Source organism: Convolutriloba macropyga, chromosome 3 (genome assembly GCF_964194025.1).
Source record: "Convolutriloba macropyga chromosome 3, txConMacr16.3, whole genome shotgun sequence".
Lineage (NCBI taxonomy): Eukaryota > Metazoa > Xenacoelomorpha > Acoela > Convolutidae > Convolutriloba > Convolutriloba macropyga.
This window is the reverse complement of record NC_134470.1, coordinates 68,248,184-68,267,415: the sequence shown is the minus strand read 5'-3', so window position 1 is coordinate 68,267,415 and position 19,232 is coordinate 68,248,184. Positions and strand designations below refer to the sequence as shown.

The 19,232-nt window shown below is 37.0% G+C and overlaps 1 protein-coding gene across 6 annotated transcripts in view; it reads left to right on the top strand.

Annotated features, from left to right (window-relative positions):
* The window catches only part of LOC142336393 (agrin-like), a 156,785-nt gene that overhangs the window by 96,657 nt on the left and 40,896 nt on the right, over nucleotides 1-19,232 (top strand). For 5 of the 6 annotated variants that reach the window (XR_012758902.1, XR_012758901.1, XM_075385191.1 and 2 more), the window contains 8 exons: nucleotides 3,493-3,604; nucleotides 6,205-6,331; nucleotides 6,897-7,040; nucleotides 7,635-7,920; nucleotides 8,355-8,463; nucleotides 9,005-9,130; nucleotides 11,557-11,782; nucleotides 12,537-12,563. Coding sequence is in view for 4 of the 6 variants with exons in the window: in XM_075385191.1 (XP_075241306.1) it covers nucleotides 3,493-3,604; nucleotides 6,205-6,331; nucleotides 6,897-7,040; nucleotides 7,635-7,920; nucleotides 8,355-8,463; nucleotides 9,005-9,130; nucleotides 11,557-11,782; nucleotides 12,537-12,563 (1,157 nt within the window). In the remaining 2 variants the exon portion in view is untranslated. The remainder of the gene's footprint in view (nucleotides 1-3,492; nucleotides 3,605-6,204; nucleotides 6,332-6,896; nucleotides 7,041-7,634; nucleotides 7,921-8,354; nucleotides 8,464-9,004; nucleotides 9,131-11,556; nucleotides 11,783-12,536; nucleotides 12,564-19,232) is intronic. The other variant, XM_075385192.1, reaches the window with a different exon arrangement.

The following is a 19,232-nucleotide window of genomic DNA, read 5'->3' as shown; positions in this document are numbered from 1 at the left end:
AGAATTTTTCACGACAGAGACAAAGAATTTTTCACGACACAGACAAAGAATTTTTCACGACAGAGACAAAGAATTTTTCACGACACAGACAAAGAATTTTTCACGACAGAAACAAAGAATTTTTCACGACAGAGACAAAGAATTTTTCACGACAGAGACAAAGAACTTTTCACGACACAGACAAAGAATTTTTCACGACAGAGACAAAGAATTTTTCACGACAGAGACAAAGAATTTTTCACAACACAGACAAAGAATTTTTCACGACAGAGACAAAGAAGTTTTCACGACTGAGAAAAACAGAGAAAAGTCTTTGTTATGAATTTTGTTCTGATTCAGTGAAAATTTAGAAAGACTGCACTCTGAATTGTCATTCGAATCAGTGTGAAATAAGAGATTCTCAATTTTGAATTCTGCTCTGAGACAGAGAAAATCGAATCAAAAGTTTGTTCATCTTTTGAATTAATTCTGATTAATAAGTTTTATAGTTGACCTAAATAAGGGTTATTATAAGCTTACAAAACACCCCTTTGAATATAACCAAAATCCTGGCCGAATGTTAGGCAGTTTGTTGAGTGAAAAGTTTACTTTTTATAGAAAAACTATATAGCTCCTCTTTTATATCAAAGTATGTGCAATCGAAATGTGATAAAGCCTGCAACCTTTTTCACCTTGAAATCTTCTACTTCGACACTAGGAAGGATGTTATGATTTTTCTATGAATTCCTATTTAAACTTTTGAAAATTGTCAATATCAAATTTCTTGAGATCTTCAGAACTATTTTAGTGATGATTTACAACTCTTTCAGATATTCATTTTGTTGCCTTTTTATACAAGTTGCAAAAAATCACTATCATTCATCAAATTGCGGTTATGATCAGCTAACCAACTAAAATTTATCAACGTGCTTCAGATTGCAAAAATAGCACTGCATTTTCTCAAAATCACTAAAAGTAACAAGCAGTAAAAAGAAAACTAGATACTGACACGTCGCACGAAGTATATTTCACAAAATTGTACAAAAGAAATGAGCCGAAGCATATCATATGTACAGTAGTACAGTACGATTTAGCCCATACTGTAGCCCCAAAAACTTCATCGATATTAAATCAAATATGGTAAAACGATAATGAACGATTACCCAATGCGTAAATCAGCGATATTTATTAATTGCTCTAAAACGAAGTTTGTAGCAATTCTATTAGTCCTTTCGGTCTCTTTTTATGCGATTTTTCGCTTTACCGATTTTTCGTCTGACGCTACTGTTTTTTCATCCCCAAAAGCGGGATACACAGGTAGCGCCCAGTGGGCATTAAGTGCTCTTGGAGCCTTTCGGAGACTTATACTTATGTTGTGAAGGGTGGTGTTGTGACACCCCCTATTGCCCCCACACCCCACCGCGCTGTAGCCCCCACCCCACTGTTGCCCCCCTCATCCTCTCTACCCCTCAGCCCCTTGGTGCACCCCCCTCCCCTGTGGCTACGTTCAAACAACCGATCGCTAAAAACACACAATTTTATACTAATTTTCAATTTATTTTTTTCAAGCTTTTTGAAAATTTTTGTTATTTTTGGAGTTCTTTCAGCCCTAGTTGTCAACCAACCTCCTCTGGGGTTTTAAAGTAGTTCACTGCATAGTTTCTAGTGGTAGTGGATTGGTTTCAACATTTTAACATCACGAAATTTAGAGTTTTTTTTACATAGAAAGCAAATTTTTTCGATTTTTTTGACATCTATTTTTCATAATTCACGTCTTTCCAGACGCAGGGATCAGAAAACGTCCTTAGGGGTTTAATAATAAGTCACTGAAAAAATTTCATTTGCCGTGGAGTAGCTTTCATTTTTTTAATATGACAAATTTTTGCCATAAAACCCGCATTTTTTCAAGTTTTTTTGACAATTTTTGTCGGTTTTTAGGTATTTCCAGCCTCAAGAGCCACATATTAAAAATTCTTTTAGACATGCGAAAAGATTAAATGCTACACCTGGTGCTCAGAAATGCGCTCAGAAAAGGAAAATTCTCAGTCAGGTTGTGCGCAAAGATTTTTTTTTACTTGGTTAGTCAGTCCACCCAAAAATTGCTGTTCCTCTCTTTTATTGTCTCACTGCGTTTGCCTGCTTCTGAGCTGAAAAAAACTTGTCAGGTAACCTTCTGGAGATCTTTTTCAAAAATTTTGGTTTCATTTGGTCTCAACTAAATAGAATTTCTCTATCTATCTAGCCTGTTTCTCACAAGGAAGAATTCGCAAAAATCATTTTTGCTAGAAAATGCACTCTTTTTCCGAGCCTGAGAATCATTATACTGTAATTGAGCCTGAGAATTATTACACTGTATTTTGAACAACAGTGAAAGTAATTATAACTAGTTCAGATTTGCATCAAAACTGGAGATATCCATCCCACATGTCCTGTATGCCCGTTTTTGAGCAAGCTGAGGCAACAGTAGGAAATTATTTTGTAGGGTTATCCACTCTCATCTTCACAGATGTCACCATAAAAATCAGAAGTCTGAAATTTCACTGTGAAATTTCCACAATAGTGTCAATTCAATCTTAATGGATGATTAGTTAACGAAGTGTAAAAAAACAGCAAAGAAAAGCAAAAGTCAAGACAAATTAAACCACGGAATTGGGTCTCAAGCAATTATTAAAAGTTCAAGCATAAAGTTGTTGGCTAATTGAAGTGTTTTTCCTTAATTGCGATGTTGGTCATTACGAGTGACAAAATTAATGCGTTTTTATTGCGGTTGTTTACGGTCAACGCATCGATTTTTGTTCAAATATACGTTACGTAATTCAAAAATATTTGACGAAGTATTGTCACTCTTTTTGAAAGAAAAGGTCCTGAAAGCCTTAAAATTGCCAAAATTGCCAATTGAAACGTGTTCTCTACTTCAAAATTATATGTGTACACGAGTGCGCGCCATTGGCATTGCAATAAAAAACTTGTAATAAATCAATATTTCTTTTCGGCGGCACATAATACTTCACATACGGAACAGTGGGTTTCATTAAAATTGCGTTTCATATTTAAGATACTTTTTGACATACGAAAAGAGTAAATACTACACCTGGTGCTCAGAAATGCCCTCATAAAGGGAAATTGTAAGTCACGTTTTACGCAAAGATTATTTTGTTTTTGCAAAAAAACGCACTATTTGCAAATTGATTAGTCAGACCACCGATAAATTGCGCTTCCCGTCTTTTATTGTCTCACTGTGTTTGCCTGCTGGTGAGCTGAAAAACTCGTCAGGCAACCTTCTGGAGATCCTTTTTAATTATTAAAATTTTGGTTTCATTTGGTCTGAACTAAATAGAATTTCTCTATTTATCTAGCCTGTTTCTCACTGGGAAGAATTCGCAGAAATCATTTCTGTCAGAAAATGCACACGACGTTTTTCTAGGATAAAAATACAGTTATCTGGCGAAGTGCCCAAAAGATTACGCATATTTCAACAAATTCTCACTTTTTTTGATATTTGGGTTGTTTAAGAATACTTGAGTTTCTTGGACTGGAGCGCGGTCTGGATGGGTGTATTTCCCGGCTGACACTCAATGGAATCAACACTCCCCTGTCTATACCCCCACCCCCATCACTCATCCAGGTAAGCATTGAATGCCAACGCTTTGCTGTCAGAAAACGCTATCTCATCGCAAGAAAAAGACATATCTGGGGGTCCGCTGAAAAATTTTGTTCGCGGTGATTGATTTGTTCTATGTTTTGGTATATTTAGCCTGAAAAGCAAATACTGGAAACTGCCGCGCTGCCAGCGTCTACTACCTATTAGATGGCTCCAATTAAACTTTGTTAAAAAAACTTTATTAAAAAATACCAACTGTTGAACAGTGAACTGACAGTACACGCAGCTAGGTAAGCTGGATAAGTAAAATTCTATTTTGCTTGGCGAAAAGGCGCCAAAATATTGAAGAATTAGCAAAACAGATTGAATTTCGTTTTTGCATTTTTCACGTTGGGAGCTTCAGAAGTTAAATGTAATCTTTGTTTAAATTTCTCAAACTGATATATGACTTGAAAAATAAATACTATGAATAATTCGAAGCTATTTGTGATACCCAATGGAGGGGATTTTTTGTTGATATTGTTGATAAATTGATGATATTATGCTCAAATTTAAAGTATAATATAGTTTTAACAAAAAACTTCAAAAATTTTTTAAACATTTTTACCTCGGATGAATTTATTTGCGTTGATAAAATTTATACATATGTACCAGAGATTAAAAATATGATTATTATTAGGGCGCAGAAACAAATGAGAAAAGCAAACATTTTTCTTACAAACTTTCAAAATTATTGTTCAGATTTTTATTGCCTCTGAATTAGTTAATATCTTTTTGTGGGGAGTGAGCATATCAGATGTTGTAACTATCATTACGTAAACACTATCAGAAAACTTCTCTGTTAAACTAATCATCCGTGAGAGAAAATAACTTTCATTTCATTAATTTGTTTCTGGTTTTATATAGCTGCGAAGCAGTAAGCTGAGCGGAGCAATATTGCGGAGATCTTGGTTTTTGTTTTTGTTCCGCCGTCTGACCTTTTTTCGGATATACATTTTTACACAACGCAAATTTCAAAAACAGCTAATTTTGTTGATGTTTTTAAGCCGCTCTTTTTGTTGCTCTTTTGCTACCTTTGTGTGCGTGATGTCTTTTCTTAAACTAATTGGCTGTGAGTTTTAAGCCGAACTGTGTGATAAGTTTTCCAATCATAACTGCTTACTTTTTCTCTAAGCGAAACCCAACGTTAAAATGATCTCATGAGAGTACTCAAAAACTTTTCGAGCTCAATATAGGTTAACTATACAATGATCAATTATAATAATAAAGCATGGCGACCAAATAAAAATAACGAATTTGATTTTTTTTTAAATAAAGTTTTTGGTTTGATGACGTTCTAGGTTTTAAAAATGTGGGCAGTTGCATCAACTCAATTTTGTATCTGCTTCTGTCTATATTCTACTTCACATAAGTCTATTTCGCAGCTATGTCGGCAATCTGCCGGCTATGTAAGAAAAATTAAAACCTCCAAAATATTTTTAAAAATTTTAACTGGCTAGGTAAATCTGAAGCTCTTGGGCAGTGATTTTTGCATTACTTTTATGCAAAATGTCGAGCACAAGTTGATAGTATTCCAAAAAAAAACATTCATCCTTTTGCTTATATCTATAACAATCCGGTGACACCCATTTTTGGCTCAAAGAATGTATTTTGAAATACATTATGATTGACATACAAAATTTGTTCCCCAACAGTTAAATAACGAGATAATTGTTTAAAAAAAGAATTAAACCAATACAAGGCTTGGCCAGAAATTGCTAAAATTTGGGTATACTTGGAAGCTTTTGCTTCCATTCCATGAGTTTATTGGTCGATCAAAACAATTTTGCAGTCCTGTTATAGAACTTCTTTCTGAATTTCTTATCGAATTTGTTGCTAGTGTGATTAGCTAGCTCCGTCATTGTTTGGGGGCACAATTTATGTTGATAAAAAATATGTTAATTTTCCGTGGTTTTTTTCAAAAGGTTTCCGTGGTTTTTTTCAAGTGCAATGACTCCTTAATTTTTCACTTTAAAAGTGTTTTAAAAAAATCCTTCCATTCGCAACAAATTGTTGGCCAGTGACCTCTGAGAGTTTGCGACCTCTGAGAACTGTTATTTTTTTCTTATCAACTACCATATGATATAATCGCTTATATTTTTGTCCTCCTAGCTGTAAAATTGACCGACCTTCGAAAAAAAGTTTGCCGAAAAAAGAATGCCATTATGTATTCGCTCCCGTTCGTTTTGCGGCCCTTAAAAGAATTCAATAAAATTGTTTCTGAGCAATTGCAGCGGAACATCACATTTTAGACTGTTTTTTCCGTTGGCTAAGGCCACTGCTTTTTGAGTACGAAACTTTTACGGTGTAATATCATTGCAGCCAAGATTGGTCAGGCTGTGGCCAACCTGAAGCTATGGTCAAGTGAGAGCTCAAGCTCGCACAGACAGATCCTCTGAGGCATGTTTCCGAGTCCTTAGTTTATGGTTAAGCTTACACAATAAAAAAAAGAAAGGGCGTTAATGATGTCGTTGGAATTCTCACGTACCGTCTTCGTCTCCTCTGAAAGAAAAAATAGCCTAAAACTCGGCTCTAATTTTTCAGCACTTGATCGTTGGCTATTATGTAATAATTATCTATCTTAGGGTTTGGACATCCACCCGTGTTCACCCATGAACCCATGCATGGACCAACCATGTCAGAACAATGGCACCTGTGTGGCCATAGAGAACGGAGGAGAATACAACTGTCTCTGTCCAAACAACTATCAAGGTAATAATATAACCCCCATGATGCAATGTAACCACATAGAATGGAATTTTTGTAATACCTTTTTTGAAGGTATATAATATGGTTAACCGGGGTGAGGTATCAAAAATGTGACTCGACAATTTGTTGGCTGGGTTGGGGTACCCTCCCAAACTTTAAAAAACACGGTCTAGACTATTCTTTTTGTCGAGGTATTTCCAATTTCAAACACGCTAATTCGAGCCGTAAGCCCGCTATATCGAATCATAAGTCCAGTCTCATTAGGCTATGCGAATGCGGGTTATTTTTTCATTATAGTCTTTTTCAAACCCCCCCCCCCCCAAAGCCTAGTGGTCAGAAGATAACTTATACCCCCCCCCCCCCCTCCAATCATGGCGAATATGCCATAATGTTTCCATGGATGACCACAATGAGAAAGACCTGCAATTGCTTATTTGCGCACCAATTTGTTCTCATCTGGTCCTGGTTTTTATTGATATTATTGGAAAAAAAAATTATTCACGGTAGGGAAAGGAAACAGTTCCAACAAGTGCTCTTCTACGTCATTATATGCACTATTTCAACGCAGGTACCCAATGTGAGAATAGGAGAGACGCATGCGATGCTGTTTCATGCAGGAACAAGTTCACTTCTGCCAGCTGTGAGCCAGTCTCAAGAGAACAATACATGTGCACATGTCCTCTTAATGCACAGGGCGATAAATGCGACTACTGTGAGTATTACTACAATATTTTAATCACCCTTGGACTATGGCAATTTCTTCATTTTGCACCTTCATTTTGGACTATGGTAAACTCTAAAACAAAAGACTTGAAAAATTTAAACTTTTGTTAGCTATCCTTATGCATTGTTTTCTGATGATGATTTTGCAGGACACATAACGAGTTTGCAAAATCAATCAATATATTTTTTCATAAGAATTTTGTGTGAAATTGTTTGACAAATCGATTCTTGTGCCAAGCCGATTACTAAAACATAGCTGATTTATCAAGCGTCATAACTATATTGTACCTAATATAAAACAGCATCTGTCGCTGATTCATGTTTCAGAATTCCAAGCTGAATAATTTGAGGAATTTTCTCTGTTTACATAAATTCATTCATTTGCTCAACAATTCTCGAGACAAAAAAATCGTGAAATGTTTATAGAAACAAATTTTGCAAATCTTATCATATAATGCAAATCTTTCACATGTTTCATTCAATCAACAAATTTTGCACAACACAATAAGAAACGTATTCACAGCCTGAAAAATTTTTTATTAAAGAGAACTTTGAAACTGAAAAAACTTTGGTTCTATTTTAGTTGCCACAGTAAACGACACAGCAATATACATGCCCAAATTTACAGAAACGAGTTTCCTTAAAGCGAAGCAGCCTCTACCTTCGAAAGACCGATTCGAACTGTCACTAGTCCTAATGGTGAGTGAGCAGAAACCGATGCTACGTGAGAGTAGGAAGAACCGGGTGATACTCTACAATGGACCGAATGGGGTGGTGAAGAGTGACTCGGAGCTGTTTCTGTTGTATTTGGACCAGGATGGTCTCTTAAATGCAAAATGGAATCACGGAGATCTCCTCCAAACTATGAAGTGAGTACCCCCCCCCCCCCCCTCCTCCCTCAAAATATCTGCTAACACACCCCCCCCCATATTACCTGCACATTCAAGCATGATTTACTTGTGTATTTAAAGATAAAGTTACCGCACAAATTGCTCTCTACCGTTGTAAAACTGTATTTTAAGACTGTAAATTTTTTGTGTCGTTCTCAGTTAGGGTGCAAGCGGGGGGAGGGGGGGGGAGGGGGGGGGGTCGGGTTATCTAGGCATAGTGAGCACACTCACGGAGTGTTGAGAATTCGCACTGCCACTTTAACACTGTGACCGATTGTCATATTGAGGACACAAAATCAGCTACTGCTTCTATAAGAAGGATAAAAAATCGAGCCTTGAGCCTTGAAGACTTTTTGAGAACATAAAGTGTTTATTTTGACCATTTTGTACGATCTAGTGTTTTTCATTTTTAGGTTGCCAGATGGTGTGAAACCCCAGAAATGGTACAGTGTGGGAGTTGTGAAGACAAAAGATAACATGAAACTGTCTCTCAATGGAGACTCTCTCACTCTCAAGACACTGGTTAGTTTTAATGTGAAGATTGACGCATGTTGAGATCCCACAAATAAATCCCCTCTTATCAGACACACCCTAAGTGCTCACTGGTTCGATCCCAGTTGGAAACTTACAGGTCTCACCTGAAGTTAGAGAGAACAAAAGTCTGGACAATGGTTTTAATTGCTTCTAACCAGAGGCTATTTTGGTCTGGACGCACTGATGATAAGTTATTTAAGCCTGGGCATAGTCTGTTCAGACAAACACGATAGTGAGACGATCAAATGTTCTTTTTGTTCTGGTTCGTCTTATGATAATTTGCACTCTTGACATTTGGGAACCTACAACAAATGTTGATCAATCCTTATGAAAACGATACTTTTGAAATAATGCAGAAATGTTTGCAACAACAGTCTGTTCGATTTCATGGATAACTCTGTTCACGTTCATTCCCTGTCTCAACACGGCATCGCATCAACTATATGATGGAATAATATATGTTACCATAAGTGCTTCTTATCAAAAAAAATTATAATGCAAACTTAAATTGTTCTACTTTTCGTTTCAGTCGACCCTCAAAGTAGTGAACACGAAGGAGCCCTTGTACATAGGAGGGTATCCCAGAATGTGGGAATTGTCGCCTCTAGACGTTGAAGAAGATATGTTCACAGGGTTCAATGGAACCATTCAAGCGGTATGAACACTTTTCACTTGAATGGAAGAAATTGTCTTCCTGGTCTTAATATTTAGTGTTAATCAACTGCTCTTCTAATCAACTCATTTTGCGACTACAGAAGAATAGTTTCCAGGGAAAAATCTGTTAATTGTGGAAAAAACCTGTTGAGCCCTCGCAAATTCTCATACATTTAAACACCCGTTTCTCTCAATTGTTGCTATAGGCAACAAAAATCGGCAAAAATGAAACGGTGACAAACCTGTAGTCTACTCCAAAAACAGGGGCTTTACTTATACAACTGTTGTATACAACTGATGTAAAACAACTGTTTTCATCGCCGTATCAAACTACGTCAACATCTCGGCTTCGCGCTGGTGATCACAACCGTGCGACTTTATTCATCTTTCAATGATAAGGCCTTAGTATATTGTTGCATTAACTTTCAAAACTACACTTGCGTTTTGTTCTCAAATCTATAAATCTATGTGAGCAGATTCCACAATTGAGGTTTCCCCCTATTTTCTCTTAACATGATACGCCACGCATTCACACCAGTAACGGTACTGGTCATCGCTAGACTAGGACCTTTTGGACCTATTGATGACCTGTCGAGTAGATTTGTTATATGGGTACATAATTTATACCATATGTGTTGCAAACAAGTGTACATCCTACTCGAGAACAATTTATTATAATTCCATAAAATATGTGATAAGTTGATACGTTTGGCGGTAATGCCATTTCACAAAATTTTAATCCTTTTGAAGTGATACCGAAGTGAAGCAAAGTGTATCGGCAGATAAAACTAAGACACATTTATCAGCATAGGTTACTAAAATGAAGGATTGAACTGCAATTAGGTAAAATCTATTCACGGCAATTTGGCGAATGCACTTCCGCGAAAAGTTTTTTCCGGCAGAAAAAAATTCCAGTTTTCAACTTCGAGTGACTGAAATTTCCAAATAGGGCACCACTTTTTCACCGGCAAAGTTTGCCAGTGTGTTTCACACATACAATGTATTGAGATAGGAAAAGTGAAAACGGCTACAAAATTGAGTAAATTTACTCAAAAAAAATGATGATATCGGTAGACGAACGAAAAGATCCTCAATTCTAATCATCTTGCGCATAAGCCACTTACGGCTCTTCATCGAGTTGTTAGCAATTGTGTAGGTCAGCGTTGATCTGTGTTTCTGCTTTATCAATTCTACGTGTGATAATTGATCTTTTTGGTGGGAATTTTTGTGTTATCGATTATTCGCCTGATAATTGGATTTTCCCCGCAAAAACAAAATGAAGGGTTTTGACCTAATACCTGCGCAAGCTTGAAAAATTTTTGCTGAGTTTACGGTTACCAAAAGTGTTTACAAGGTATATAAGTCAGGTTTGTAGTGCAATTTCGGAAAGCATGAACCCGCTACTTCCCGCAATTTTTTTTCAACTTCTTAAGAAGTGAAGTTAGCATCCCTTAGCGTCAGCTGCAATCTAATATCAAAGTCGACAAGACCCAAAATTTGAGATAATTTCGTATAACATTGGTCCCTTCTCAGAATCAAAAGAGTCAAAAGTCATGAGTTATTTTAAGAGTGCATACCATGCATGTGATGAGGTTCATATTCTTGATCAAATACGAAGACATAATTTTACAAAAAAATACTTCTTTTCATGCAGTATATCTTATTATTTTCTTCTATTATGAAAAAGTGGTGTTTAAATGTCTTCTTGCATACAATGATACGCCTTATCCAACAATAGGCTGCGCATGCTTTTTAGACGTTGCTGAAGGCTTTTATAAGGTAAAAATAGAAATTATTTAAGAAACAAACCTGATTTTTTAATCCAGTCTTGTTATGCGCATGGAAAATAATTTTTTTGTCCAAATTTTTGCCTTACTATTTCAGGGCCGTCTTCTGCGTCATTGAAATCAAGTTAATTAAATAGTAGATTTTTTATATTGGTTATTTCGCGTTAAAAAATCTCAGTTTGTGTCTCCCGTTTTTAATTGAAATACTTTTACGTTATTCTTGTAAAAAATAATGACTGATTTTGATCACCCATTGCTTCATTGAATAACCCGTTTGAGTGTTTTGTGCAAAACCTTCAAACAGGCAGAAGAGTACCGTAGCACGCAAAATTTTGATCAAAAAGAGAATATAATCTGATTCGCCCGGACACTATTATTTTGTTGATCAATAGAGATAAAAAAAAATATGCGACCGCTGAATGCAGAAAATCTGAAGCACTGCAGGTAGCCAATACAATGGCAGTGACAAAAATGTTTAACCGCGGCAAACTTTTAGGAGTTGGAATTAACTTTAATAGTTTTTGGAAATATATCCAAGCATTGTGAAGTTTAAAATTGGTGTGTAGTTGTAGCGTTCTATATTGGTGCCGGCCGAAAAGTACCCCACCCCACCCAAAAAAAATAAACTTCATGTTTACAGCTGTTCCTTGATAACCAACTCATAATTGGCAACTTGACATGGAAAGGACTGGATTCCAGAGTGGACGGTGGGTACCGCGTGAGTCAGAGCAAAGACCACGTGTGTTTTGGGAATCCCCCAGCACTGGAAGAACCTTGTGTGAATGGGGGACGCTGTTTGCCTGTCAGGAACGAGTATGTGTGTGATTGTCCACCAGGTTTTAGAGGCAAACATTGCGAGACTCCAAGTGAGTGAACAAGTTAATTTTAATCAAAAATTTTGAAATACTCTGTCATTGTATTCAAATTTTTAAAATACTCTCAAACTCTGCAAAAAAAGTGCTTCCTTTCCCTGCGGTTGTTTTCTCGTAGGACACGGAACAACTAAATTGGCAAATATAGTCGCAATATCAATAAATTGTTATCTTTAAGAAAACTATTTATTTATTTCAGAGCAATGTCATATATTCAACACACTAAATATATTCTTACTTTAACAGTATCAAAAAAGCTTAACCATAATGATCTGTAATATTTTGGTTTGAACACTTCTATAAGGATAAAATTGGCCGTCATTAATTTGTCGTTTTTTCTTGTTGGGCTATTATAGAATCTCTGCCGCGAAAATGGTCAGTATTTGACCTTAGTTATCGGTCAAATGGTTTTTATCTTTAATTTTTTACGCAAATATTCACAAAAAAGTTATTCTTGCAACAAGAAACTAGAACAAATCTTAGAGCAAAGGTAAATTTCATCTTCCACGATCGTGCAACAATCTCGCAAACAATAACATCGGGTTGCCAGATTCATTCAAAATCCTGCAGGATAAACAGCTCTTTTCGGGTCAAGGAAACAATCACGACGCTAAAGACAACAATTAATTGAATGAGTGTTTTCTTTCTCTATATTTTCCATCTTTTCAGTGACATGAGAATTCTGATCTTGTGCATGACTAAATTGTTTTGTTCACTTCTTCAATGCAGAACTGTTTCCAAACTTTAGAGTCTTCACCCTCCAATTGGCAATCAGGTATCTATTGTATATTGTTTTCATCAACTTGATCGTACTAATCCATTAATATTAACATCTGAATGGTAGCATGTAACAAGTTAATAATGCTTATTTTACACGTTAATTAAACTTTCCGTATACAAAATTTTGTGCTTTGTAATCTATAAGGAATCTACTATTTGGATGCAACTGTGAGCATTGCAAATGCAGTGAAACTATTTTTATAATGATTTAGTACCACGCATAGCAAAACTGATTTCATGTTATCAACAGACTAAATTCAAGACAAATCGGGACATTTCCAAAAACTCGTTAAATTTTCGGAAATGTTGAATGAATACCGGCGAATGAAAACTGTGAAAATCAGCGTACACAAACTGAAAGGACACAATACGTGTTATATTGTCATCAAAGACGCCGATCAATAGCATACACAGCTCTGGAAACTCAAAATAACTGAAGTCGCGTACTGCCCCTTTAACTTTGATGAAAATTGTAAAAACATGAATGACTGCTTCTGTGTGGCAAAGATATTGTTTTTGCTATGCCTTTGAAAAGTCTAATTTTAGACAAATTTAAGTTCCGATTACCATATTTTGGTGTCAATTTTTAAATGTTCTAAAATATTACCGAGTAAAATGAATAGAATCGTCTATCCAGTGAGAAAGTTTATTGTGTCATTTTATTAACCATGTAAACCTTATGAAACGATTAGTCGATCAGATTCGAGTATTTAAAATGCGGATAAAATACGTTCTATTCTACCTAGAAAGCTTTAAAATAGTGCAAGTAATATAATTTTCTTTTATCCTACTAACAATTTAGATCAATTCCGCTCCTTTTAGGCTAAATATTTTTATGTTTCAAAAAGGTACCCAAAAACGGGCTCAGACCTAAACCAAAAAGATGCAGCCATATTTGTCGAGCCTTTCTTATGTGTTTTTATGCCCTTAATTTCGTGGAGTTAATACGTTCTGCATTGATATAGATAAAACGGTGGCTTTAAACAAAAAAAATTTGATATTAAATCAATTTACGAATTCAAAGTCCAGTTGTGTGATTTAGCTAGCACCTTTATTTGTCGTGCAGAAACCGTGGTTTTCTCGATAAAAAATTTCGTTGTTAATCATTACGCTCCCAACCGTTACGCTTTGAAAAGAAAGAGCAATGTCTGAGTACGTTGTTCGAGAAGCTGGAGGTTGATCAAGCAATTATTTTCTCTCAGTCGCGTCCTTCTTTATCACACTCCTTGTAATTGTACGATCATTCAAAAACTGTATTTGAACGATCACTCAAAGATGAATTAGAGGCGCAGAAACAGCGCAATTCACAAATTTTGAATTGGAAAACTATCAAACTAAGCGTTTACGCTTTTTTCCACGTATGGCTTATACACCTCCTAAGTCAACGTGGATTTCAACTTCGATTTCCCACCTAAAATAACATAACCTTGGGAGCAGTCTACAATTTGGTCGGTGGAATAATACCATGAACGTCATCACTGGGAACAAAGCAAGAATTTTTCTCCAAAAGGAGAAAATTATCAAAGCAACTAGTAAAAACTTTCGGTGATTTTAAAGACAATTGTAAAAAAAAACTTTTAAAACTTATCAAAACTTGAATTTTTGTTACTTCTAATTCTTGATGCTAATTTAGCCCACAAGTCCAGGTCACCCTCATCAGTTTTGTCCGTTTTCCGCTTTTATTATTACCTTTCTGAGTTCTCCTGGTCACCGATAGCAAACTCCGTATATTTGTTTTGTTGAAAACAGTCAATCTTGAAAAACATTTGGTCAAAACAATTCAAATTGACAAAGCAGTGGTACATTTTAGTTCGTTGAACGTAAATATATTGAAAAATTTCAATTGCAACAAAAAAAAGTTTATCTGATCATTATAGAATAGAAACTTCCGATTTTTGTGCTAAGTAAAAAGATCGCAACTGTGCTAAAAAAACTCAATTTGAGTCAAGTTTTGCCATTTAAACTCTGGTTCTATCTGAAACTGCGCTCATCTTTGAGAAAGTTTTTGATAACCATATAGAAATTCATTAGGGTTCAGAGTTTAGATCAAAAATCACATCAAATGTGTTGTGAAAAGAAAATAGTTTTTATATTAGCTGCAAGTTCGCTGTAGATCTCAGTAAAAAATTTACCTCAGGCATTACAAGAACATTACAAAAATGGATTTATGCCTTACTTAGACTAAATTGTAACCATGACGCATTAAAAGTACGTTAAACTCCGCAGTTTTAGTTGGATAGTTTTTTCCTTGATAAAATTAGGCTAGTTTAATGGCGTGATGTGCTTAACAGTTAATATCTGGACATCGCAGCAATAATAACAGGTCATTAACACCAGAACAACTCATTCCAGAAGTCGAAAAAGCCCGAGCGTATAGAAGCTGTAGGGTATTTCCCTAGAGAAGGAACTCTTGATAATTATGATCAGCTCAAAGAAAGCTTTCTAGTTACTGTCGATACAGTGAAAGCCATTGTGTCCAGACATTTATTTACCTAAGGTGAACAGATCCTTACATCAGAAGATTGCACTTCAGCTGAAAACTTGTTGAGCTCCGGCCCTTAGCCACACTTTCTCAAACGATGAAGCCTTTCAAGTTTCGTCGGAGAACGCTTGGTAAGCATCATGCGTTTGGGGAGGCAGAACTTAATAAAAACCTTTGATCACCTGATTGTTTTCTAGATTTTTGTGTTTTCTGTCTGGCGGTGTGATTTGGTTTATTCATGATCCACGGATGAAATTGTGGTTAGGTTCTCCAGTAGCGCTTTATTATAAATTGTGGTCTCCCAATTTACTGTGTTTAGTAATTCCATCCATTTCTTCAGCAGGTCATCTGAGTTCAGTTTTCTTCTGTTTCCGTCTGTTTTTCTTCCGTCTTGCTTTATCTCACTCCTTTAAATTTTTTTCTGTTGTATGATGCTGTATATTGAGTTTTCCGATGTATAATTTATTATTCTATTAGTATACTGGTCGACATAGTTTCAGTCTTATTGCTTGTTGGGGTGTGACTTAATTTTGCTCAAGGTATACAGCAAGTTTTTTGCAAATTTAACCACTCTAGTGTGTTAGCATTTAGTTGTTGCCTGTTTAATATTTGTTTGCATGCTTTTTTGTTGTCTGGGTTTGGTTGTTTTCTAGTGTTCGACTTAAATTTATTCTGGTGCAATGTCGAGTGAGTTTTTCCACCTTTTGGGTCTTGAAGCATTGTCCTTTTGGTCTCCTTTCTTGTTGCAGGCTCGTTTTACACGTGTTCTGTTCCGGCGTCCCATTTCGTTGAGCAATACTAACTCAATATTTCCGCTTGTTAAATCACTTATCCCGTTTTTTCTGTGCGCTGCCCACCGACATTTCCGTTCCGTCCGTAACGCGCCATGTTTTGTCGTGGATCGTTCACCCAGCTTTTCCGTCCAACCCGTCGCGTTTCCCAATGCGTCGCTCGCTCTGCGTTTCTGTCCACCCCGTCCATTTCGCGCTCCGTTGGGCGTTGCGCTTTTTTCCGGTTATCTTCGCCTTCGCTCTTTTTTTGTCGGTTAATTCTATGCTCGGCGAACACTTTAATTGTTGGCGAAAAAGCTTTGAACTAAATTTTTTTACTGTTTTTGTGTAACTTTGTGTGCCCACTTTACATTCGCGAATTAAACTTTTGGTTCCTGATTTTATAAGATTATGACTACTCTACAGGAAAAGTGTAAGACCTTGCATAATCCATGAACAAGGTTGAAGGGTGACTTACGTAATTCCCATGAAGAATTTGAAAGTGCCTTAGATACAAAAGATATGCTTGTCAGTGTAGACATTCTCATTGCGAAGTGCTAAGATGTTTTAAGAAATTTATAGAGAAGAACGAGGAGCTCTTTCGTCTCGGAGAAGTGACTGAAAACCATGAGTCTACACTTGAGATTTCTGAGTACTGGTTTAGTAATTTGACCAGAGAAAATAACAAATTTCCAACTACTGCTAGAGAATACATTGATTTTTTCGAGGACAAAGAGAGAGAGCAGTACAGCAAATCAAATCACGTCACTCAAAGTCCAATTCATGCTTTATATCGTCGGGCACATCCACTCAGAGCAAATACAAATTAACTTTAGCAAAAACGAAAGCAGTAGAGCTAATGAATCAGAATGAAGCTGAATTACGCTGAGCAACGTCATACTTTCGAGTCTGCACTTAAACAAATGGAGATCAAATAACTCGGGAAAACTCACCATAGGTGCGTGACTGATGCAGCTTTTACTGAACGGACATTGATGGGTACCCCCGCAGTAGTCCGTTCTCATACTAATCATTTCGGTGATCTATTTAACGGCGGAAGTTCATTTCAGAGCGAGGATAGAATTCAAGATTTGGTTATTGACTCTTCGGTAAATTCTTTCTCGAACCAACAAGTGACTGACAAATTCAATAGCACAAATAAACTTCTGCTATAAATCAATACAATACGAGCAGTACACCTCGCCCGTAGCAACGTCATCAATTGACAACAACAAGTTATTAACCAATTTCTTCTGGCAGCACATATGCAACAAGCAGAGAAAGGCCCAACGTCATTCCAGTTTAAAACACCACACGGTGTTAGTGATGGCAACCAAGTTGACAAAAAAAGCGCTCAACATTCCTTTTTTCACCAGCCAAGCTCCTAAGGTTATGATCATCACCACCTATAGTTGGAATGGGCGTTCAAACATTAAATAACGTTGCGACTCCTAGTTCGCCCTCCTTTGGTAGACTTGGCGATAGCAAGACATAGAAAAAACCCACTGTAGACTAAGTATGCCAGAAAATTTAAGCAACGCCAACGGATTGCACTTTTTGCCCACAAGAGCTGAATGTACCAAACCCACCCCCGCCAACATTAGCCCCGTCGAACTTAAGCAGCCGCAAGCAACCCAATCGTTTATCCCACCGAGAAACAACATCTCGTCCGCAGCACCTCTTTGCATCAAACCTTCCAGCCCTGTACCTCTGCCCTTAAATCCACATGTAAACCCGAAATGAGCAACACAACTCAATATTCTTAGTTTTCCTTCCATCGCATCTCCCTCAAACCACAAATGCGTTACCCACATTGTCAATTCCCACTCATGATATTTCTCTTCGTCGGATTGAAACCTTGGCGCTTTCCGACATGAGTTGCATCTATTGCTGTCCCAGTTTTTGGCACATCAGTCAACTTAAACAGCGCATCACCACTCCTGTTAGATAGTCCTCGTGTCCCTGCATTGCTCGTCTACTCACGTTCAAGCAGCTGCAAAATTCCAATTCCAAGTAATGTCAGAAGTTATGCAGCCGAACCCTTAAAATCTTCCAGCTGTATTGCTCCCAACTTTCTATCCAGTTGTCACTCCAATCATTCCTTGAACATATCGGGTTACCGTTCCGAACTTGTTGTGTTGAGTTGGTCCACCCAATCATACACTATCGGCTCGCTCATTGGAATCCGCCGATCTAATAAAATAAATGACTGACGCAATCACTATTAACAAGAATGTTCAATTGCTTGAGTGGAAAATTTCACAGTACAATGGCAACGCCTTGCAGTGGCACGAATGATTTGGGAAATTTAAAAGCGCTATAGGCTCACATTCTTTGACAGACGACGGCAAGTTAACAAACTCGGAAATTCTTACGTTTGGCAATTCCAAGACCGCCATAGCAGAATTAGCATATTTTGGCGTAATTTATAAAGATGCACTTAAATGACCCGAACGTAAATTCGGTCAACCAAAGGCAGTATTCAGCAGCCACGTAGACAAATGCTGCTTTTTTCACAAATTGAGCTGCACAATAGTTATAAGAGCTATTCTGCCACCCTTCAAATCTTGTTGGGGTCTTTAAGTAATTTTGGTTGGAAGCTGACTATAAGAGCGGCCCTTTTCTTAACAAGGCATAAAGTCCCGCTCAATATGAAACAGTCTTGTTCACTCTTCATGATCCAAAAGCATTGGTTAGAGCAGACCTTCCTCCACTTCAAAGATTTGTTGAAACACAAAGCCGAGGTTCATGACTCGGATAAACAAACTTCATCAAGAAAAGAACTGTGGATAACGCCACTCCAGTAGTCAAGACTAAAGTTGCCTCAAAATATTTACTGCGAACACGCAAAGTAAGGACACTCAGACACCTGCCCCATGATCGGCAGCCTCTCCAAACCCTGGTTGCCATGAGTGTAAGGGTAACCACCAACTTTGGGTATTTTGGGTTGTTTAAAGAAAAGACTCCCACTATGCGATCTAATTAATGGCCGGCCGAGGCAAATCTTTGTTTGTTTTATTTACGGAATATACCTATGTTCAGGCAGCGCCCCAACCCTAGAAATTGCTGGACAGTTGCCTACGAAAAAGTTTTCCACTTGAAATCTCAACAAAAAGCTATAACAAAGCAGGCATCAAAAAGTAAGACAACTTGTATGGCAACTGTTAGTAATGTGAAGAGCCTGCTTCAGGCGATTGAAGCAAAGTTGGTTAACTTTTAGAGTACAGAGACCACGGCTTTAGTTTCATGCGATACCGCTTGCAGTAACTCTTTGGTGTTCAGTATAGTGTCGCATATAAACTCGGAGTCCAAGGTAAAGCACTAAGGCTAACAGTAAAAAGTATAAACACCGTGTAGATAGTGTACACGAAGATGGTTGAACTAACCGTTACACTCAGCGAATATCAAAATT